At 33.2% G+C, this 21,177-nt stretch overlaps 2 protein-coding genes and 2 pseudogenes across 6 annotated transcripts in view; 2 read left to right on the forward strand and 2 right to left on the reverse strand.

Moving 5' to 3' along the window:
- Positions 1-1,231: 1,231 nt before the first annotated feature.
- LOC136409536 (beta-taxilin-like) lies at positions 1,232-10,767 on the forward strand. Of its 4 annotated transcripts, none has more exons than XM_066391111.1 (6): positions 1,232-1,440; positions 6,179-6,546; positions 7,184-7,633; positions 7,684-8,046; positions 8,670-8,941; positions 9,001-10,767. In XM_066391111.1, exons 2-6 carry the CDS (start codon positions 6,205-6,207, stop codon positions 9,581-9,583), a joined length of 2,010 nt encoding a protein of 669 aa, XP_066247208.1. In that variant the 5' UTR covers positions 1,232-1,440; positions 6,179-6,204; the 3' UTR covers positions 9,584-10,767. The 4 variants fall into 4 exon arrangements, with proteins under 4 accessions (XP_066247208.1, XP_066247209.1, XP_066247210.1 ...); XM_066391112.1 differs by having other exon boundaries at positions 6,182-6,546; XM_066391113.1 differs by lacking the exon at positions 1,232-1,440 and adding an exon at positions 5,838-5,902 and having other exon boundaries at positions 6,182-6,546.
- Positions 10,768-11,904: 1,137 nt separating this feature from the next.
- LOC136409722 (insulin-like receptor) overlaps positions 11,905-21,177 on the reverse strand; it is a 52,094-nt gene continuing 42,821 nt past the window's right edge. For both annotated transcript variants that reach the window (XM_066391419.1, XM_066391418.1), the window contains exons 7-8: positions 18,388-19,172; positions 11,905-14,354 (exon numbers count right to left, since the gene is read on the reverse strand). In XM_066391419.1, the coding sequence (XP_066247516.1) occupies positions 14,128-14,354; positions 18,388-19,172 (1,012 nt within the window). In that variant the 3' untranslated portion in view covers positions 11,905-14,127. The remainder of the gene's footprint in view (positions 14,355-18,387; positions 19,173-21,177) is intronic.
- On the forward strand, positions 15,641-15,741 carry LOC136409765 (U6 spliceosomal RNA; annotated as a pseudogene).
- On the reverse strand, positions 15,732-15,831 carry LOC136409764 (U6 spliceosomal RNA; annotated as a pseudogene).

Genomic DNA, 21,177 nt, shown 5'->3' on the forward strand with positions numbered 1-21,177 from the left:
ATGTCAACTAGGCACTGCAACTAATTGTAATTGCCTGGCGATAGTTTATAAACATTGTGTTTTTTCTTAGAATTTCGTCTTTTTGAATGTGTTTGAAATTATATTGGCAACTGCATACACGTTAATGAACCGCTCCATATATAACTATAAATTAGAATAACATTATTGACTCATTCGTTTCTTTTGATTCGTCTTTCACCCCATACGCCAGCAGGGGTGGTCGGAGCGATGGAACTGCATACTATTCTGAGTTAAAACTGAGAATAACATTCATCATTTACCAGAGGTTTGGATGGACACCCGTGTTGACATTTCCGTCGCATATCGTCATCGTGTACAGGATCTAGAAAAAATAAGTAAAACAGCGAAAACAAACAGTAAACTAAAATATATGAGATGTGAGTATCTAAAATGTGGGAAACACTGAACTTTCTCTGTTCAATTTCTGAGAAATTACAGTTTTTTCATATGGGTTCCAACGAATGCCCTTGTTAACGTTTCGGGAACAGATCTGTCACCGGCTTCAGCACTTGGGAAAAATGAATAGAAAAACGAAAATAAACAGTTAATTAATAATAAAATTAAATAATACACGAGATCTGAATGTCTGAGATGCGTGAAATACTGAAATTCCCGTCTTTTACCGCTGAGCAATGACAGTTTTTTTTGACATGGGCTTGAACGGTCGGCCTTGTTAACGTTTCAATCACAAATAGTGAAACGAAAAGAAACAGTAAATCAAAATGCACGAGAGGTGAATATCTAAAATGTGGGAAACACTCTGAAATTTCTTTTCTTAGTCGCTGAGGAATTTCAGTTTATTTTAACACGAGTCATCATCCCAGAAGGTTCGTTAGAGCCAAGTGATTGGTATTTTATCGTTGTACCTAACTAAACTTGTCTATTTTTAATGTTGAATTTTCTGTGTTGGTGATTACTCTATGTGAGTGCTCTCGCTCTTTATTTTCTTTACCATTGTCTTCGTAAATATGGATGTTGCATACCTAACACCTACTACCTAATAAATTGACTTTAAGCACTTATAAAATCTTACTTATTGTGAGGAATATCTTCTAAGCACCAAAAATTCATTCGGTTTCCAGGATTTTTCCTGGACATAGGACCAAGTGGTGGAAACCTCATAAGGAGATGTATAAAAAACCTATAATATCGATGCATAGTTCCAAATTCTAATTTTCTTGCGCATTGACGGATGTGGTCGGTAGTTTCCAAATGCAATTGTTAAGTTAGACGCATCCGCATCCAGTTATCCACGTTTCAGAATCTATACTTAGCAACAGACGACACCTAAAAATAAATCTATATTTGCTTGGTTTTTAGGACAAAGTTTCTCCTTTCCAGGTAAATTGGTGCTTATTTGCACCACATTCAAGCTCATTGATTGAAATTAGAAGTTTCAGCTGTGTTCTCCAAATTGTGGTAAGTTGCCGATGAGTTTTGCTGAAAATTGCATGCTTGACTAATCCATAACCTTCTCCTTAGGTATTTCACTAATACTAGCACTATTATTACAGTACATCTTTTTGGATAACTGCCTAAGTACTCAGACGTTTCAAAGAATAAGTAAATTTCAGTATGCGAAATGCCTGCTCTATATTAGGAAAAAAAGCCTAAACCTACTCACCTGCTGCATGTTCAATCTCTTTTATTTTCTGTCGATTAAACCATTTTGTGTATCCAAATTGGAGCATTTCCCGCATTTTACTTAATAGTTCTAAAAGTTCATATTTCTTTCCAATAAGAATACCTATAAATATTTTTAATTATCACTGAAAAAGTACACTTAGGTAGTAGAACATTAAGGGGAATAACGCATTTTAATAAAATAAAAGTATGTAAAACCGACTGAATGAAAATTCTTAGATCAAATTTCAACCAATGTGCATCACGCATTTGTTATTCTCCCCACTGCCTCACGGTTCTTGCCCTTTGTTCGTTCATTAAAGTCGGTACTGCGCGTTAAGATTTCATTTTCTTTTATTAAAGATTCAATTCTGCTTTGAAACGTGAAAATTAAATAGCTACTAAAGTCCAATTATATAGATAATGACATCTACAGGGATAGGGCACCGGCAATAGAACTACATTTAGTATCTACAAATCTAGTCCTAGAAATCAATTGCCTAATATGAGATAGGAGTGCAAAAGCCATTTAGCTACAACTCAAACCGTTCAGCATTTATGATTACCTAAAATGCGAAAAATACAGTCATATTTCAAACGTTGATTTTTCGAAAAGTTTTTGAAATTGAAATAGATTCTTCAAATAAAAAAATGTTAAAAATTTGCGAAAAATCTAAAAATAGAACGTTATACAGAGTGTTCCATTTAGAAGTTAAAATTGTGACACTGTTTATTTCTGCCTCCATCCTATAATTTTTGTATTTCAATAGTTGTTTTATCTGCATGAGGTATTGAGATAATTGCTGTCCTAGAAAATTTGGGACATTCGGACACACTATGCGTCTCGTCTTGGTAAATCAACACACTTACAAACTGCGTTATATTACAAATTTGTAGAAAAAATGAAAACAGTTATATAATCTTTAAACACACACATGGATATTTAAAACACAAAGATACGCGTGAAGTGGTCATAGACCCCCATCTGCCATATAAAGCACTTATTTATTTTATATACAAAGTGTCCGTTTTAAAAGCTCAACCATGAGGATTTCAGTAACCATAAAAGATACGAGGTCGGTTAAATTGGGGCAATGTTGTGCTATTTGAGATTTAAGAATATATCGTTCCAAAATTTGATAAATTTCGATGACTTTCGGAGATATTCAAAAAGACTTAAATTTTAGAAATAGTTTTTATTTTTTGTCATCATTCTAACTTTTCCTGTTTAAGAACGTGTCGATGTTATATTTGATATCCGATGTTTCGATCTTCGATAAAATAATTAATTTTATTTTTTTTACGGGCTCCATTTTAAATTTTAAATTTTTTAAATTCATTTGTTAGGGTCTCATTTTGCAGTTTGATGGAAATATTAGAAATACTGCTTTTATGGATGTCGAAACCCCCATAGTTGAGCTTCAAAAATGAACACTACGACAAGGAAACGGTATTATCCTATTTGTCTTGTATGGCAAAGAAAATTCATAATGATCTAGTTATGACAATTTTTCCATTTTGCCTGAGTGTGTAGCAATCTTCTAGTAATTTTTGTCATTTGTATGCGTTCATATAGTGATTGGTTGGGTTCCATATCTTTGTAATAAATCTTAAGGAAATCTGTTCTGTTGTTTGTATGTATTGTTTAGTTTTTCCTTCACATTTGCCCTCAGCATGTGTCCGTAATCTGGGAATTGTTTGCATATGGGCTTATATATTTTTATCGTAGTTTTTTTACTGATCCATCTATTTTTGTACTCGTTAGTAACTAAAACTGTTTTGTCCGTTTAGTAATTTCTCTTTCCATATTTTGAAGGTGTTTAGGGAATTTCAGTTTTTTGTCGGTTACTACTCCCAAGGTTTTTGCGTCGTTTTTTGGTTTAATTGTATGGCCATCTGCTATTAATGTTGGGAATTTTGCTTCAATTTGGTGATTTGAGAGCAGAAGTTGGTGGCATTTGCTGTTAGTCTCCATTTATAGAATTATATTATTACGTTGTCCGTCTGAATAAATTGGTATATAATATATAAAGGTTATTGGTAAGTGAGAATTAATGGTCGGAGAATTCTTATGGATCTCTTTTCCAAAACCCTTTGAAGCAGGTTTCACAAATGTTTTATCCCATCAATGTTTTACATTATGATGGTGTGGTCGTACACAATTAGCCAATATTAGAACCCATATAATTATCTTTAGTAGTTTGACTAAATTTACAAACAAGACGATTATTTATCTGTTTTCTTAGTTTCGCTTTAATTTTTATGTATGTGTATTCAGTAATCTCATTATAAACCAAAGCATCCAAGAAAAATGAAAAACATTCTAACAATGTTTTCCAATTTCTTGCTCCAAATTGAACCCCTGCTCCTTAAGTAATTATATTGGGTTTGTGTGTCCTCATATTCCTATTCACTGGTTGTTTGCGTTATTTTGATTCATTACCTCTACCAATATTGTGATGTTGGAACTAGGTCAACGGTATATCTAATCTTTCCATTGATCATTGAGTCACTATCACGGATTGACAGTTCACATTCATTGAATTCAGGGGTCAGTGTTGTCACTAACAATAATATCTTCATTGCTAAAGATTTTTACATGGAAACAAAAAACGAAAAGTTTATACGAAATTAATTTACTAAAACAGATTGTTCGGAAATAACGTCGAAATATTTTGGAAGGTGATCATAGAATTTAAAATAATAAAGATAGTTCTTATAAACATACCCCAAAAATTGCTTCTTAAAACGACTAGAATCGCTTAAAAAGGGAACTCTGAAAAAGGTTTTTTCGCAATATTTTTGAAAAAATTTTGCATTAAAATTATGAAATTCGATACATTTTAATAAATTAGGACGGAAAACGTTTTTGTTAATAATTACAGGTTTTAGTCAGGGGTGTAATATACAGTGGATCTTTTACGTAAATGTTGCCCTAATTTTTTTGTTTGTGACATTTCCTAATTTTGGAAATCAAATTACTGAATTGCAAATACTTTTAAGTAAAAAAGGTGCTATTATATCATCTTGTTAGGATAGACCGTTTTCTAGAAAAATAAGTATTTATAAACCGATGCACGATTACATGTATATCGAAATGCATATTAATAAACATAGTAGTCATCCTCGTAATAGACTTTTTTTTATTAGCCAGCAATAAGCAGATTAATATTATTAAAGATTTATCGCTTATTCATAACAAATGTTGAAAATGGCATGTTTATCTCAATGCATCCTCTAATTAATTTCAAAAATATTGCGAGAAAACTATCTTCATAGTTCCGCTTTTAAGGGGTTTTAACCACTTTAAAAATCAATTTTTGGGGTGTGTTTATAAAAACTGTTTTTATTATTTTAATTTTTAGAATCAATTCTCAAAATACTGCGATGTTATTTCTGGACACCCTGTATTTACGAACTCACCAAACAGGAAAATGTGAAACGAAGAGAATAACTATTAGAATTATGTGTATTATAAGTACTTGAATTAAGACGACAAAATTGTCCGAGTGAGTACCCACCTGGAGTTCGCTAATAAAAATTATTACAGGCTGTGAAAGGGGCCATTGAACAGTGCCCCTTTAGTTATTAATTTATTATGGGTTTGCCACATATGTGGGCAAATCCTATTATGGTCTATCTAATAGACCTCTACGTGTATACTTAAGGGCTAAATATGGACACTTTGTATAAGCAAACACAGTTCCAACAGACAGGAAAACAGTTTATTGGAACACCGGTCGGGGCCTCACGCACAAGTTTCTTGAAACTGTTTCTGATAATCCAGAGTTAACTAAGCTAATAATCAACTGTCTCTCTTTTATGAAATGGAATTTTCTTTATTATTTACGGTTTAATTACCATAATCTATTACCATTAAAGAATTAACTGGCTTTCGCTTTTTTGAAAAAAAAAAAACACAAATCGTCACTTAGTACTTTCCAGATCCCACTGCGTATTAAAAATTAACTGATAGTGTATGTGTTTCCATCTACCGGCAGTACAGTAAACCTGCCATTGCAATACCAATATCGATTTATTTGATTAATGTCCCAGGAATAAGCTCGTCTTCGTTTATCTAAAGAATTGTCTGAAATAGATATATGTTGGATTTAAAATGAAATGACAGAAATAGAATAAATGAAATAAAAATAATAATAATAACAAATTCCGTGTGTGAGAAATGAGAATTAAGAATTAAATGTTTTGATTTTGAATAATTTCCTTTGAACTTCAAAACCTATAAGTGTTGAGTTATGTGAGTTTAACTTCTTAAATTCTCTTTAATATCTATGATCATTGATATTTTTAACTAGTGCCTTGCAGTCTCTTTTCTTTGAATTTTCCATATCCTATTCTAAAAACAAAAACCAACAATATTTACCTTTTAACACTTATCAACGCCATTTTACCTTATTATTCATAACTTTAATGTGCCAGAAACTCTCAACTCAAAAACTACTACATACCCCGAAAAACCATACATACATGAACTTCGAATTATTTAACATTTAAAGACATTTGTTTTGTTAAGCAGGTTAAATTCTGGAAAACAATATTATGAGTGAAGAAACGGTTCAAGCAGAGCCCCCTCTAGTTGTGCTCAAAAGGAAGAAAGATGAGAAATACCGGAAAAGGGATCCACGAGCCTGGGAGAATCTTATGAAGGCCACTGTGAATATGTCTCCTGAGGAGAAGAGACAACATTTGGAGACAGTTTACAAGGAATTGTATAATGAAAACCGAACTTGCAATGCTAATTTGCAAGCAAGGGAGAAACAACATGCTCAGTGCTTGAAAGAGCGTGAGAAAGATAGAGCTGAATTAAGTAAAAGCATTTTGGCAAGGGGGCAGCTTGAGAGCTTGTGTCGAGAACTTCAAAAGCAAAATAAGCTAATAAAAGTATGTATTATCACATCAATTTATCAAATGGTTTTGACTCTACAGCAACAGGAATTAACACATACTATATACAGAATTTAATTATTTTATTTAATTTTTTTTAACAACCTTTATAGGTATTGTAGTTGTTAGGTCCTACTTTTATTTGTACAATAGATTTTATTTTTATATTTTAATAAATTGGTCACTGATTTTCTTTTATGTTTGCAAGGGTCTTACAAAATTACTTGCTTTCATCACTCGAGAAACTAGATAAACCTATATGACCTAGATACTTTTCATGATATTTATCAAAAGTCTTAATACCTTTAAACACCTAGGCCACCTAATATATGCAAAACAATTAGTACAGGGTGTTTTATTTAAAAATGTTACATTATATGCTTTCAAAGTTTTTGGGACTACCTTGTATATGTAAATTTTTCTTTTTAAAATGTAGTGTATAATATAGGTGGGCATTAAAATTCTTAACAATAAGAGTTTTCAAGCAATCTAAAGCTGGCACACTGTTGAGGGACTCTGTATAAATTTTGTAAGATGATTACTAACCTAGTATGTGTGATAAATCACCATAAGATACATTAATAATATTTTTGAAATTTTTTGCCATTTATGAATAATGAAGTTTTTTCCATAGGAAGAGAACGTCGCACGAATTAAAGAAGAAGAGGACAGGCGTAAAGAAGTAGCTAATTCCTTCTCGGACCGGCTGAATGCTTTGACTAGTTTAATAACAGAAAGCAAAGACAAGTCAAATAAAGTGAAAGAGGAAAATCAAACTATGACTCAAACATTGAGCGAGCTTTATGGGCAATACAGGCAGAGGGAGAATCATTTGGAGACTGTATCTAAGCAGCTAGATTTACAAAAAAAGCTTTCAGAAACTCAAATAAAAAAACTAGAGATTGAACATGAGGCCGAAAGGCAAACATTTATGGCTGAAAAGAAAACTTTATTATTGCAGTTGGAGCAGTATGAGAAAGAATTATTATTACTGCAAGAGAAGAATAGAAGCCTTGAAGCACAAGTAGACTTGTATAAAAGTCAGTACAATGATTTTGAAGCCACTATGTCAAAAAGTAACAAGGTTTGTCTGACTGGAATTTGTCTTAAAAGTTTTTATGAGGTTCCTTTTAGGTTTTTGATACTTTTAAGAAAGAGATGGTTAAAATGAACAACCAGCTTCACGCCCTTGAAAGTGAAAGGAATGACTTGAAGAAGCGTTGGCAGTCTAGTGTGAACTCACTGATAACTCTCTCTGAGCAACATGTAGCTTTAGCAAAAGAACAAGGGGCCTTAGAAAAAAAGCTTGTCATGCTGCAAAAGCTTTGCAGGCAACTTCAAGAAGATAGAGGTGCCTTTTTGAGGCAGCTTAAAGAGAACAATATTGAGCCAGTTGTACCGACAGTCCTGAATGGAGATTCTTCTGCTAATGAGCAGGAGAAAGATGGAGTTTTGAAGGTTTCTTCAAATGGACAGAAAAGCGGAAAAAAAGAAAAGGTTTGAGCTTCTGATTTAATTTGGGGGTTTTAATTTTGTTAAATCGTTGGTGCATGCTTGTTTATTTAATAAAATGGTTAACTCAAAAATAAAGCCAAACTAATAAAATTGAATTCCTTTCAGTATTATTTTTAATTTTGATGGCACTGTTGGTTTTAACTTTTTTTTATGCATTTATTTTATATATTGACTTTGGCTCACATTTCAAAACTAAATCAAATTTTTTGCTTAAATTCTTTAATTGTTTGCTTTATTTTGTGACTATTTATGCACAACTTCATTTTATATCTATCTGATGGGTAATTACAGTAATAAAATTACAGATTTCACTATATAATTTTATTACTTACTTCACATTCATTGTATTTACTTTTGTTAAAAATTTCAAATTTAGACTAGTTCTTGCAGAAAATAGACTTTTCATTCAATTCCTTGCAGTACTTCGCTATATTGCCGAATCTTAAACATTTAAAGCTTAGAGTAGGATTTAGATGCTCTTGTACATACACTTCTCCCAAATCAAAGTTATTTTTCTTCCTTTAGTAATTGCTTGACTAGTAATTCCTGTCACCATGTGTTTCAAATACATAAAATGTAGGCACTAACTATTTTTGAAATTTCAGCTTCCAAAAATTGCTGATGAAGACTTGAGTCATTTGTCAAATGAAGAATCTTGCCAAACTTCATCGCAGGCCAAAACTGACATTGCTTCTGCAAAGGGTACCTCATCATCATCAGATGTTGCTTCTTCAGCCAAAAGTGGAACAGAAGCAGAGATCAACCCCCCCTTCCCTATTGTCAACAATTGGAGTTCATTCAGTGAACCTGAATTAAGTAACAAGAGTCCTGAATCCAAACCTGCTTCAGAACCAATTGAGAATTCGAAAGTTGATGGGTATAATTTTAATATTTCTATTCTAGCCAAACACTTTTTTTAATTATTTTTATATTTAGTCGATTACCTTTATGGGGAATGCCGCAATCGAATTCGGAACCTGAAGTTGTAGTACAAGGCAAATTTACTCCTCAGGAAGTTAAAGCTGATTGCAAGAATCCTACTCCATCTTGCTCAAAAGATCATGTATCAATGTTTGATATGTCTACTGTACCAAACTCTTCAGCTTCAGATGTTGGAGTCGACCACACGACGTCTATTCCATCCACCTACAAAGATTTTTGGAATTTGTATATGAGAAATGGACATTGTCCTGCTTTAGATGAAGTCTTATGCATGAATCCTACTTCAGGCGGTTCCGAAAAGCCTTTTTCGCTTTTTGATGTGCCTGTTGTACCAAATTCTTCAGCTTCAGATATTGATAGTGCCGTTAAGTATTCTCCTCCACCGGCAATTGGAGATGAATGCGCCACTTTGACTCCATCTGGTACTGAGTCCACACTTCCCGTTCAAAGTCCTTCGTCCTCTTGTAATACGAGTTCAATCAAGAACTTACCAGCGTCCTCAAATGATGACTCAACCCTTGAATCCAGAGATGGTAATGCGATGGAATCTCATGAATCCGTCGGCTCTCACGAATAACTTAAATTATTTCTGTACAATACATATTTATTTATTTCCGAGAGCTTTAGATTTGCCATTTGTCTGATGATTTGATGTAAAATTAAATTTGCTTGTTTATATCATTCACAGCCTTTTTCATTTTTTTATGTGTTTTCGATTTGTTATAAATAAGAATAACAATAAAATTTTACTAATAGCAGCTGGTATCAAATGCCATTCTGAGTATGTAGCAATACAGGGTATTTAAATATACATACTAATATGATTTTTTAAATTAAAATGATATTTTCTTCTACCAGCCAAATTTTTGTCGTTTGGAATCAAAAGTTTCGTCCTTTTTATTAGAGGATGGATATGTTTTGCCAAATTTGGTCATTTATTTCCAACTGTTTTATATCTTATGTTAGCTATTTATATTTCAAAAATGGATGTTCTCTTTTTGTTTGTTTACTTATATTTTTTTCTAGCAAATAGAACTTTCTTAGGGAACAACGAGAAAATGACAAATGTTTGGCATTTTTGCTGCGGCAAGATTTCATCCATGCGAACTCGCAGATTCAAGAATTTACCCACAAAAGGTTACTTCACGTTTGGCACTACACTTTAGATTGAATGATAACATTTATCAAACTAATCAAGTTATAATGTAGATCATTTTTTTGAAACTCGGCTTGTGATTGCGATTAAGTTCTCTTGGAGCACTTTATGCCCTGGAGGTTATCTTTTCGTTAGTTGGAATTTTAGCTTTTTGCTTGTTTTAAAAAATTACTTAACTATGTGTATTGCGTGAGCTAGTGATAAAGGACTTGGGCGGCATTTTAGAAACCTTTCACCGTAAACATTGAAAAAAGGAATATAAACTAAACAACATTAAAAAACACAAATTATATTCTTATTTAATTCCGTAAGAATGATCTTATTAAAATTCTTATTTTTAATGCTCTATGACAAATGGTTTCTACAGTAATGTGGCTTATATTGTAAAGTGCAACGATGTCCTTATTATTTGTAACCACTGCTGGGCATTGCTGTCAAAAGGAAGGAATCATTAAATGAGTGTTTTTACATCTCTTGCTGATATCTCAAGTTATTTTTCAGTTGACATCAGAAAATACCGCTTTTTTAGCAGTTGCACGTTTGACTTAGCAATAGCGTATTCGTTATTGTTTTGTACATTTCATAAATAAAGACATTGAAACAAGGTGATGACCATTTTCTTAACATCCTCAATTAATAAAGTAGTCCCCAGTAAAATGTGATATTAGCTATTGTTGAAAAATCTTATCGCCCTGGTAGTGTATTGTGTCAACGTAAGGGTTTTCAAGTTGTCGAAAAACAATGTGTATTAATGAAAACGAAGGACGTGTTTTTGATCAAACTGTGCCGTCAATTCAAAGACGTTTTGTAAGAACTGCATGTTAACTTAACGTCTGTGAAATAAAAAATAACTTGTCAATATTTTATTGATACCTTTTGTAAGCTTGGACCATCATTGTGACCATTTCCGTATGAGCGGAAATAATGCTTTACCAAAAATACTTCTTCCGTTGTTAGAATCATTTTTAAATTAAATTTAACTGCTGTGTACTATTAAAATGTCAACTAATGATAATGAATTCAAATATGACAAATGCATATTACATAAGCAACTTCACAGTACCCTTTGTTCCGGTACTGTTTATTTTGGCGGATGCTGTATTTAGTGTAATTTCGAATATCTCTAAATCAATCGAAAATCGGATTATTAGTTATATGACATTTTTTTTAATTGAAAATGAGCTATACGAGGTATATCCCATTTTAAAATGACAATTTCGATATAAAACTAACTACAGGAAAACGACAATTCAAATAACAAAATTCAATTGTTCCTAAAAGTATCGAAAACATGCGTTTATATATATAAAACATGACATTTTTGTAATATTTTATTTTGTTTTTTGTAGGAAACCTATTTTAGGCCTGCACTAGTACTCATTTTTCCTTCTAACTCCCATCTCCATTAACCAATTTCAGTTTTCTGGGTATAGTTACATAGCAAATTGAATTTCGCTAGCAATATGCCATTTGATGGAGGGTGTTATTTGAAATATCAAAGTAAGGGTAGCTGGAAGTGACTGATACAATTCTTTTTAATGTCAAATTAAACTTCCCCCTAGATCTAAATAGACGTTTTTTTTATTTTAAATTTTCCTTCCAATGAAGAGATATTTCGGGTGATGAAATGAACACCCTGTATAAGTGATTGCTTTAGACTCGAACGCAGTTTCAGGTAATACCTGAATAAATACCCACTTTCCTTTATTATTCTTAAAAGTTTGTAAAAAAACAACTCGATCCTATTTTGATAACTCACTTTTTATTTTGTAGGAAAATAATAAAGAATGTACAGTATGTCACAAATTACAAAATATAATTAAAAATATAAATACAGTACGTACATATTCATAAGCTATCTTAAACCTACAGTAATAGTTTCAAAAGTGGCCGCTATGAAATAGGGGTTAACTAACAGGAACTTAAGTTTTGGGTGTTTTTAGACACGCCGTCATGAAAACTTAAAATAATCCGGGATGAATATATATATTGCAAATTACTGAAAATGCCTTTTTAAATAAGTTGATGCTAAAATGATTAAAATAAAGACACAGTAAGAATTTTATATATTTACGTAAAGGAGAGCAGTAAAAATTCATGGCCCAGCTCATTAAATGTATACCTTAAAACAAAATAGTAGATTTCAAAATTATTTGTGACTAATGACCATTTCAATTACTTTACCTCAATAATGTGGTTGCACTTAACGTCACCTTAATTAAACAATAGCGTTTTACTATCTAATTCGGTACTTGCATCGTAAAGTACCAAAAAAATGTATAATTATAAAGTTAATGATTTACGAAAAGCTTGAATATATTATTTAAAAATATATTCACCAAGCTTTTATTTGCTTGAAAAACACTCTTCAATAATATACACTTTAGAAAAATACTATCAATTTACCTGAAATAGTATCTATGTATATATTGTTAAGAGTGGACTCTTTAAAAATCATCGTCTAAAAAAATGTAACTGAGATTATCTATATTTACAAATTAGACATTGGAATTAAAACTGAAAATAAAATTAGGATGTTAACTAACGGATATTTTGAACCTAACAAATAGCCGCACAGTCTTGAGACTCTTTAGATAACACAAAATGCAGACCGTTTTCCTCGATGTAAACGACCACAAATGACAATAATCGAACATATTTCTTTTGAAGCATAATTTTCTCCGAGTATTATTCTTTTAAATAGGAAATGAAAATTTAAAAGAATGTATAAAGGGACATATCGTATAGACTCGCTAATATTTCTATCTTTGGTAAATAAGTTCGCTTTAACTTACTTTAAAGTTTATCGTGCGAGCTTTTCAAATGATGTAAGCGGGATTGGCTAAGATTTGTCACTTTATTATCAGTGTATCAAGAAACTTTTACGGGGTCCAACAGGTCTTTTAACTGGGTGGTAAGTACTACTATAGGCAAAGGTGGCGAATTATAAACAAATATATGTTAAAATTTACTAATCACTGAAAGCTCCACGTAAAGCTTTTAAGGCCACATCCGCAGTAGGGTGCGGCAAAAGAACTTCATCGGGAGGAACCAGTACTTAGAAATTCAAAGTCAATATTCCACTGCAGTATTTGCGCCAATGAAAGGCCAAAAATCCTACTATAATGATATATTGCCCTTATTAGGCGTTATTTGCCGAGAGATTCCGAGGCAAAAATGCTTGACCTTAATATTTCTATAAGCACTTCTATTGAAATACCCTGTACTATGAACGTAGCTTCAATTTTGGCTTGAGTTTTTAATATTTGAGAAACCCTGTATTAGTCGTGTGGTCTAAACTTTAAACGTTTATTTATATGATTATTCCGAAGAGAAGGATTTTCCGACAGAATGGGGTTTTTCTTAATAAAACAGCGAATCCGCTGAATGAAAGTTAGAGCACTTATTAACGTATAACAGGTTGACAAATAAAAAATAGCGTCATTATTGGTAGGCTGCCCCAATAGAACCTGTCCCACCTTTAGGCACTAAAACGCTCATTTACAACCTGAATTTGATCTAAGTTCACTAAAAATTACGTATTTAAGTTAAGGGAAGGAATATTAGGGGAACCTTTCAAATATGACCCTATTTGCAACGGCTAAGCCCCGCAGCCAACTCGGGCCTCTCTATAATAAACACTATTTGTTTACCTCCTACTAAGATCCGATATTCAAAGTGAGGCCGACAGTTACATTGTAAAAAGACTCCTCAAAAGTTAAATTCAATAGAAAATTACTTACGTATTAAAGCAGTATCAAATCTTCATATCAAAACAGCATTAGACTAATATATACTTACAAGTTTATTATAAAAAGGCGAAGAAATTGCGGAAAACTTTCAGTTGCGAGCAATACTAATGGCCATTTCGCTTGCATTAAAGGGCTCAAATCTCACTAATATTTAACAACCGAAAGGATAAACCAAATATGAGCTTCCTTTGCAATATGTCTCATATATTGCATTTAACACTGCGATTGGGCCTTTCCGTTTCTTGCTCGACCTGCATAACCGTTGGCGGTCCTTTCCCCAGAAATGCTATAGAATCGAGGGGTAGGATCTCCATGTCCACTTCGAACGCTAGCTGATCCTCCTGAGGCGGCATACGCCTCCCCTCCCACTAAGTGTTCGTCACCATCAGGCGGAAGAACATTCAAAGGCAACATTGCATCTGCGTCATCTCCTTCAACACCTGCAAATGACAATGAGACCTCTAGATATACAGAATCATCCAACGAAAACTCGACCCCCCTAATCTTGTAAAAAATTTGATCCTCCTTTAATCTTGGAAAATAAAGACTTTTCGGAAAATTCCCAAAATACGTAAAAACAGTTTTTGAGGAGGATGAATTTTTATATAAATTTCAACCCCTAAATTTCACTCCAATCCGGATCACAGCAATCCTCTCATAACTTTTAAATGGCACGAGGGGTCATGTGACACCTCAAATTAAAGGTCTTATATTCAATAGTGTAATGCGCTTCAAATTCTATTAATTCGTTTTTGAGAAAGAGTTATAAATGTCATAAAAAGTGCAATGCAAATTCAGTTAAATATTTAGTACGTAAACAACGAAAAAACTTGTTCGTTGATAGGAAATTGGTTCGTTTTCGATTTTATACTCACAAACAGTTTTTGATTTAAAAAATAAAAAATAAAAACAAATTATAAAATAAAAGCTAAAAAAGAATAAATAAATAAATAAACCAAAGATTATTTGTGAGCACAAAATCGAAAGCAAACCAATTTCCAATCAACAAACAAGTTTTTTCATTATTTACGTATTATTTAACTGCGTTTGCATTGCACTTTAGAGAAGAAGTATACGAACAGGTTGCGATAAATACCAAATTGCACTGAATTATGATCTACTAACAAATGAAGATAAAACTTGTATTCGCCAAATGTTCAAGAAACATTGTTCTGACGTCTTGTCATTGCGTGGATTGTAACATACAGGTAAATACCTATTACTGTTAATTAGCTAACAGTATGAAATAAAACAATAAACAGTACACGTCCATTAGGTATTGTTAGAGTACTCGTTACCACTTTCCAGATTCAGCTCTTGACGTCACTTCATTAGTAAGAAACTTATTGTAACAACTCACCTACTGGTCTTTATTTACAACTATTGTACTATGGTGATTAAATTGACGGGTGTAGGACAATGAAACACCTTATCTCATTTAAGAAAAATTGTGTGCTTTAATTGATATTCGCAGTTTCGGTCCACAGTACATAACGGACACTTTTAGTTTTAGAAATTTTAAAAAAATTCAAAAATAGGACTCTTTCTTATTAAATTTAGAAACCACCTGGATGAGGAAAAATTGAATTTTCTCAAAAAATGTTCCACGAAATATAGTGTCTTACAGGACCGTGGAAGATATGCTGGGTGGGGGAAAGGGGTGCTGGGTGGGGTAAACAAAACATGATTTAAGTATATATTTGCTTTGGTTAGGTTAGTTTAGGTTGTACTCGCTTCGCCAGTACATATATTAAAATTGGAAGAGTACAGAAAAGATTAGCATGACCTCTGCGCAAGGGTTACCACAGACAGTAATACCACCTAATCCAACCTTCATGATTTTGCGTGTCATCTTTGCGCAGGGGCCATGTTAATTTTCTCTGTATCGTTTCAATTTTCCAAAACCACGTTTTGGTTACCCTATCTACCTTACCTTACCCACCCAGCACTCCTTTTTACTACACGATTCCGTAAGACATTTTATTTCGTGAAAAATTTTTGGGAAATTTTTTCGAGAAAATTAAATTTTTCCTCATCTAGGTAGTTTCTAAATTTAATAAGAAAGAGCCCTGTTTTTGAATTTTTCAAAAATCCCTAAAGCTAAAAATGTTCGTTATGTACTGTGGACCCCGCAGTTTTTATCAAGCCGGTTTTACAAGCGACACAGTCAAAGAATATCGGTCGAAACGTCAGCCTTTTCTTAAATGAGATATGCTATTTCATTATTCACCGGCTACTTCGCCGTGCAGTATCTCTTGAACCCGTGCTAATATTACCATGCATGTTTTATATTGTTCATTTGATGCATAGGAAGTCATACTGAACTACACTTTAACACTTGCGAATTCTTTATACATATACAGATTTATTCACCTAACGCGTTCTTTAAAAGTTTGCTAGGATCTATAAGAGATACGAAATTGAAAATTTCGAGTTAAGTTAATTTCGATTTGTACTATTATTTAAAAATATTTTCAGCCTTTTGTCACTTTTGGTTTAACCGGAAATAGCAGTCAACTTGCTTATTTCAAATGGGACCCCAGTATATTATTTTATTTTTAGATTACATGTAATATTTAAGACACATTTTCTGTATAATGTCCTATACTTAGCCCTTATCGTTTTTAAGATATTTCACCTTTAATTAAAAACGTGTCTCTGTAATAACCAATTTTAAAATTGCATATCTTCGCAGTTGTTAAAGACATAATATTCATATTTTGCAGGATGTCAATACATAGCCTTAAGTTTATATTTTTACTATTTATATGGCTTAGTGTTATACAGTGTGTCTAAAATTCAGCTCTTAACATTCACATTTTTGAAATTGTAGAATCTATTTTTTTAAATGAGATCCCCTATAATAATGATATTGTATATGTCAGAACGGATGGTGTATGATCTCATTCGGAAGTCACGCTCGAGAAATTAAACACACCCGAATCGTACAGTTAATATTATTCTAAGGGAAAACTACAATAACACCTTAAACACTACTTAAAAAGGAAACCGATAATCTAAAAAAAGAAGAGGACCAAGAACCGGCGATCCGGGGTCAGTCTTGCTTAATCTCCCTTTCTCAAGGAACTGCTTCATCCCTTTTCCCATCTCTCCCCCTGGCCTCGTTTCACCCAACCCGGTCGTATTTCCCACGCTAGATCTGTTCTTCGTCCACACAAATCAGTCAGCTGCCCATAAATTCATACCCGACAGACTGTTATAAACTTATCAACGGAATTTAACTAATCAAGGAGTCCCTTTTCTTTATCACTAATGATAAACAAGTCGCAGGCGCCGATATATGTATTATATATGTTTTTTTTTACATAACTAACTACGTGAAGAATAAAAATTTACCAGAATGAATATGTACTCATACTATTCGTTTCACATAAAACTTAATTATTTCGAAAATGGTTTGGAATAGGTGTAGGTAGTTCAATAGAGAATTATATTCTCTACTTGATACTGCTTAAAGTTCTAAGGTGTCCGATTAAAAAATATAAATATTTCTGCAACTTTAAAAATGTGAATTTTGGACACCTTGTATAATAATAAGCCATATAAATAGCAAAAATATAAACTTAAGGCTATGTATTGACATTCTGCAAAATATGAATATTATGTCTTTAACAACTGCGGAGATATGCCATTTTAAAATTGGTTATTACAGAGACACGTTTTTAATTAAAGATGAAATATTTTAAAAACGGTAAGGGCTAAGTATAGGACATTGCATAGAAAATGTGTCTCAAATATTACATATAATTTAAAAAATAAAATAATATACTGGGGTCCCATTTGAAATAAGCAAGTTGATAGTTATTTCCGGTTATAGCACATGTCGAAGTTAACTTTACTCCAAAATTTCAAATTCGTATCACTTTTAGATCCTAGTACACTTTTAATGAAAGGGTTGGGCGAATTACCCTGCATATAAATTTATAGGGGCCCTTTTGTATATTGTTCTTTTAGAAAATGGAATCTATCGTACCTAAGTTCTACAATTAAGACACATCCTGGATTTTTATTTCCATTTCAAAGTGGTTGAAAATCTATGTTTCATATATTTTTCCAAAAAACTCAAAAACGGTGAAAGAAATGCAAGTGACATCAAACTCGAAATAGATCGGCAGCGGTGCATGCGGAAGTTCATGACGGTAAAATGGGACCCCCAGAAAATTTCATAGTAAAAATTTGAACCGAAAATTAAAAAAACTGTATGCACTCTGCAGCAAATAACTTTAGTTAAAATTTCAATACCCTCTATATTACAAATACTGAAATAAAAATCTTTATCGAATGTCGGAGGCTTGATGGTACAAATTGCCATCCTGTATAGGTAGGTGTTGAAATAGTTTATCTTTCCTACCGTTCATAACATCCCCATGCTACCCATACAATCTATACTACTATGTTCAGTGTTAATCTGAAGGCATGAGTGTGGAATATGAACTATTCAAAACTACTCACCTTCTGCTGCAGCTGCGGCTGCTGCAGCGGCTGCAGCTGCCCTAATGGCCCGAACTTCAGCTCCTTCATCGCTGTGGTAAAACGACACCCTCTGGAAATTCTCGCCTGCATCGGGCAAAAGCATCTCGCACAAGGTCATGAAGGTCGGCCTCCTTGCTGGTAGGAGATTCCAGCACAACCTCATCACCTCGTACAACTTATCTGGACAATTTTCTGGTCGTTCCATGATGCCTCCATCCATGATGTACCTTAAAACTTGCTCATTGGAAAGCCCTTGATAGGGCTGCGACGCTAAAGTTGCCATTTCCCAAAGGACGACACCGTAACTCCACGCGTCTGAACTGCTTGAAAAAACGCCGTCTTTGAGGCTTTCAGGAGACATCCAACGCACTGGCAAAAGTCCCTTCGAACCCTTACGATAGTAATCAGTCTCATAAATATCTCTCGTCATTCCGAAATCTCCTATTTTAACAGTGAGGTCCTCGGCTACCATGCAATTTCGGGCAGCCAGGTCTCGATGGACAAACTTCTTGCCCTCCAGATAAGCCATCCCATCAGCTATCTCGACAGCCATTTTCAGGATTTGTTTCAAAGTGGGGGGCGTTTTTCCTTCGACATTTTCTGGCCGATGGTTCCTAAGATATGTTTTTAGATCCCCATTAACCATTAGTTCCATTATCACTAGGGCCGGTTGCCCTTGGGAAACCACTCCGAGAAGCTTGACGACGTGTGTGGTGTTAAATGCCTTCATCACGGATGCTTCATTTAAAAAGTCTATTCTCTCCCTGAAAAAAAAAATTAATTTCAATCTCAGAAAGCCGAAGACAGACGTGCAGTTTCGGTGCAGTCACTGCAGGCACATGAAGATTTAAATTTGTGAATTTCATCTCATCACTTTTATTCCAGTTATGCTGAAGGCTCACGAGGACGTTAATTGAATCGATTGTTCACGCAAATCTTATTCAAGCATTCAAGGTAATTTTCGCCCGTTAAAATCATTCCTGGCTCAACACTAAAAGTAGGATACAAAACAGGTCACGTTTTCAGAGGCAGTTTTAACCTGATGGACTGAAATATCGGTGGAATCATGCATTTAGAAGTTACACGGAAAAGATCGAATTTAAAGGGCAATTTATTCGATTCCGGCGAAGGAAACAAATTGATCGGAAAGTTAATTGATTCTATTTATGCAGGAATACGGATCTGAGTTAGTTATCACGGGAAAAAAATTAACTCAATTTCTCAGTTTTACAGGATATATTTGTTGAAGCCGGGCGAAAGTTGCAGATGAGCGTCACCATCCTTGGTTGAATACATATCATAGTTTCTCAATATATTTTGATGAATTTGTAATGATCAGAGTTGATAGCGCATAGCGAAATGGATGCTAAAATTATCCGTAAATACAGGCACAGGTATAGGGAGTCATAAATTCGAAACCTATATTGGCATTCCTCATACGGGTATAATATCAAATATTTATTCTCGTATTGATTGACAAGCAGAACAAATGTGTGTGTGTGTGTATGAATTTCAAGTACAATCTAAAAATGTAATAAACAAATTATCGAAAACGTCATAGAAGATTTTAAAATTGAAATCGTTCACTTCAATGTATTTCGCATTAAGTTTTTACAATCTATTTATTGCACTTTGAATACAACTAATAGGAATTAGATCTAATTTCACCAATTACATTTCGCTGTAATTCATATACAGTATGTCCCTGAATGGAGTTGCTAAGAGGAGAAGGTTTCTTATTTTTCATTTCACAAAAAAATGTGTTCTTCATAAAATCTTTTTTTTTTGTTCTAAAATGGTTGAATCAGTTCTCACCGTTTAGATTTTCCTTTTTGTTACAGAGAAATATCGAAAAATAGATTCATTTGGTTGAAAATTTTTCCAAATTCCAAAAATGAATTCTTGTTTTCATGGGTTATATAACCATGTACTTCGTCCTGGGATCATCTACGTTATCCTATGGCCATTTGCTTTTCATCTCATCTTTTGTCTCATCATATATACAGCTCTTGTAAAAAGTATTGCAACACGTTTATACCTTTCATAAATCTAATATTAAAAAAAAAACTTAAACATGTATAATTTTATTTAAAGACATTTAATACATTATTTTCGATATTCAAATTTTTCATCCATATCCAGCTACCCCTACTAACTTATTATTTTCAAACGAAAAGGTACCCATTGTAGATATCAAATGAAAGGTGATTCAATAAGAGATACAACGGTATACTCAGAAATAAATTGGATTTACAGTTTTTTAAACAATAAAATTACTAGATACAAACTAAAGTCACTCACTATTGCAGTAAACAAAACTGAAATTCCTACGTTAAATATTCAAATTGGGTTCCAGTAACAATTTGGCAATGACTCAGTCGTTTCTCGAACTCTTTTATGCAATTACTCAGTGTTGCTTCTGTTATTAATTATAATTTTGTTTGAATTCTTAGGCGTAAATCATCTAAATTTTGTGGTTTATTTTTGTAAATGGAACCTTTCAAGTGACCCTACAAAAAATCGAGAGGCGTAAGATTTGGAGATCGTGGCGGCTATTCTATTGCGCGTCTTCTACAGATCCATTCTCTATCATATCTCTGTCATAGCATAATGTGATGGTGCAGCATCTTGTTGGAACCAAATATTATTGCCTACTTGCTCCCCGTTTTCTCCAGGAAAAATTGCGGCGATTGATGAAACTATTTCGTTTTGTAATAAGTGCAAGTATAAAGCGTTGTTTAAGTTTCCCTCTATGAAAAATGGACCGAT

This window comes from Euwallacea similis, chromosome 6 (genome assembly GCF_039881205.1).
Source record: "Euwallacea similis isolate ESF13 chromosome 6, ESF131.1, whole genome shotgun sequence".
In the NCBI taxonomy this organism is placed as follows: Eukaryota; Metazoa; Arthropoda; class Insecta; order Coleoptera; family Curculionidae; genus Euwallacea; species Euwallacea similis.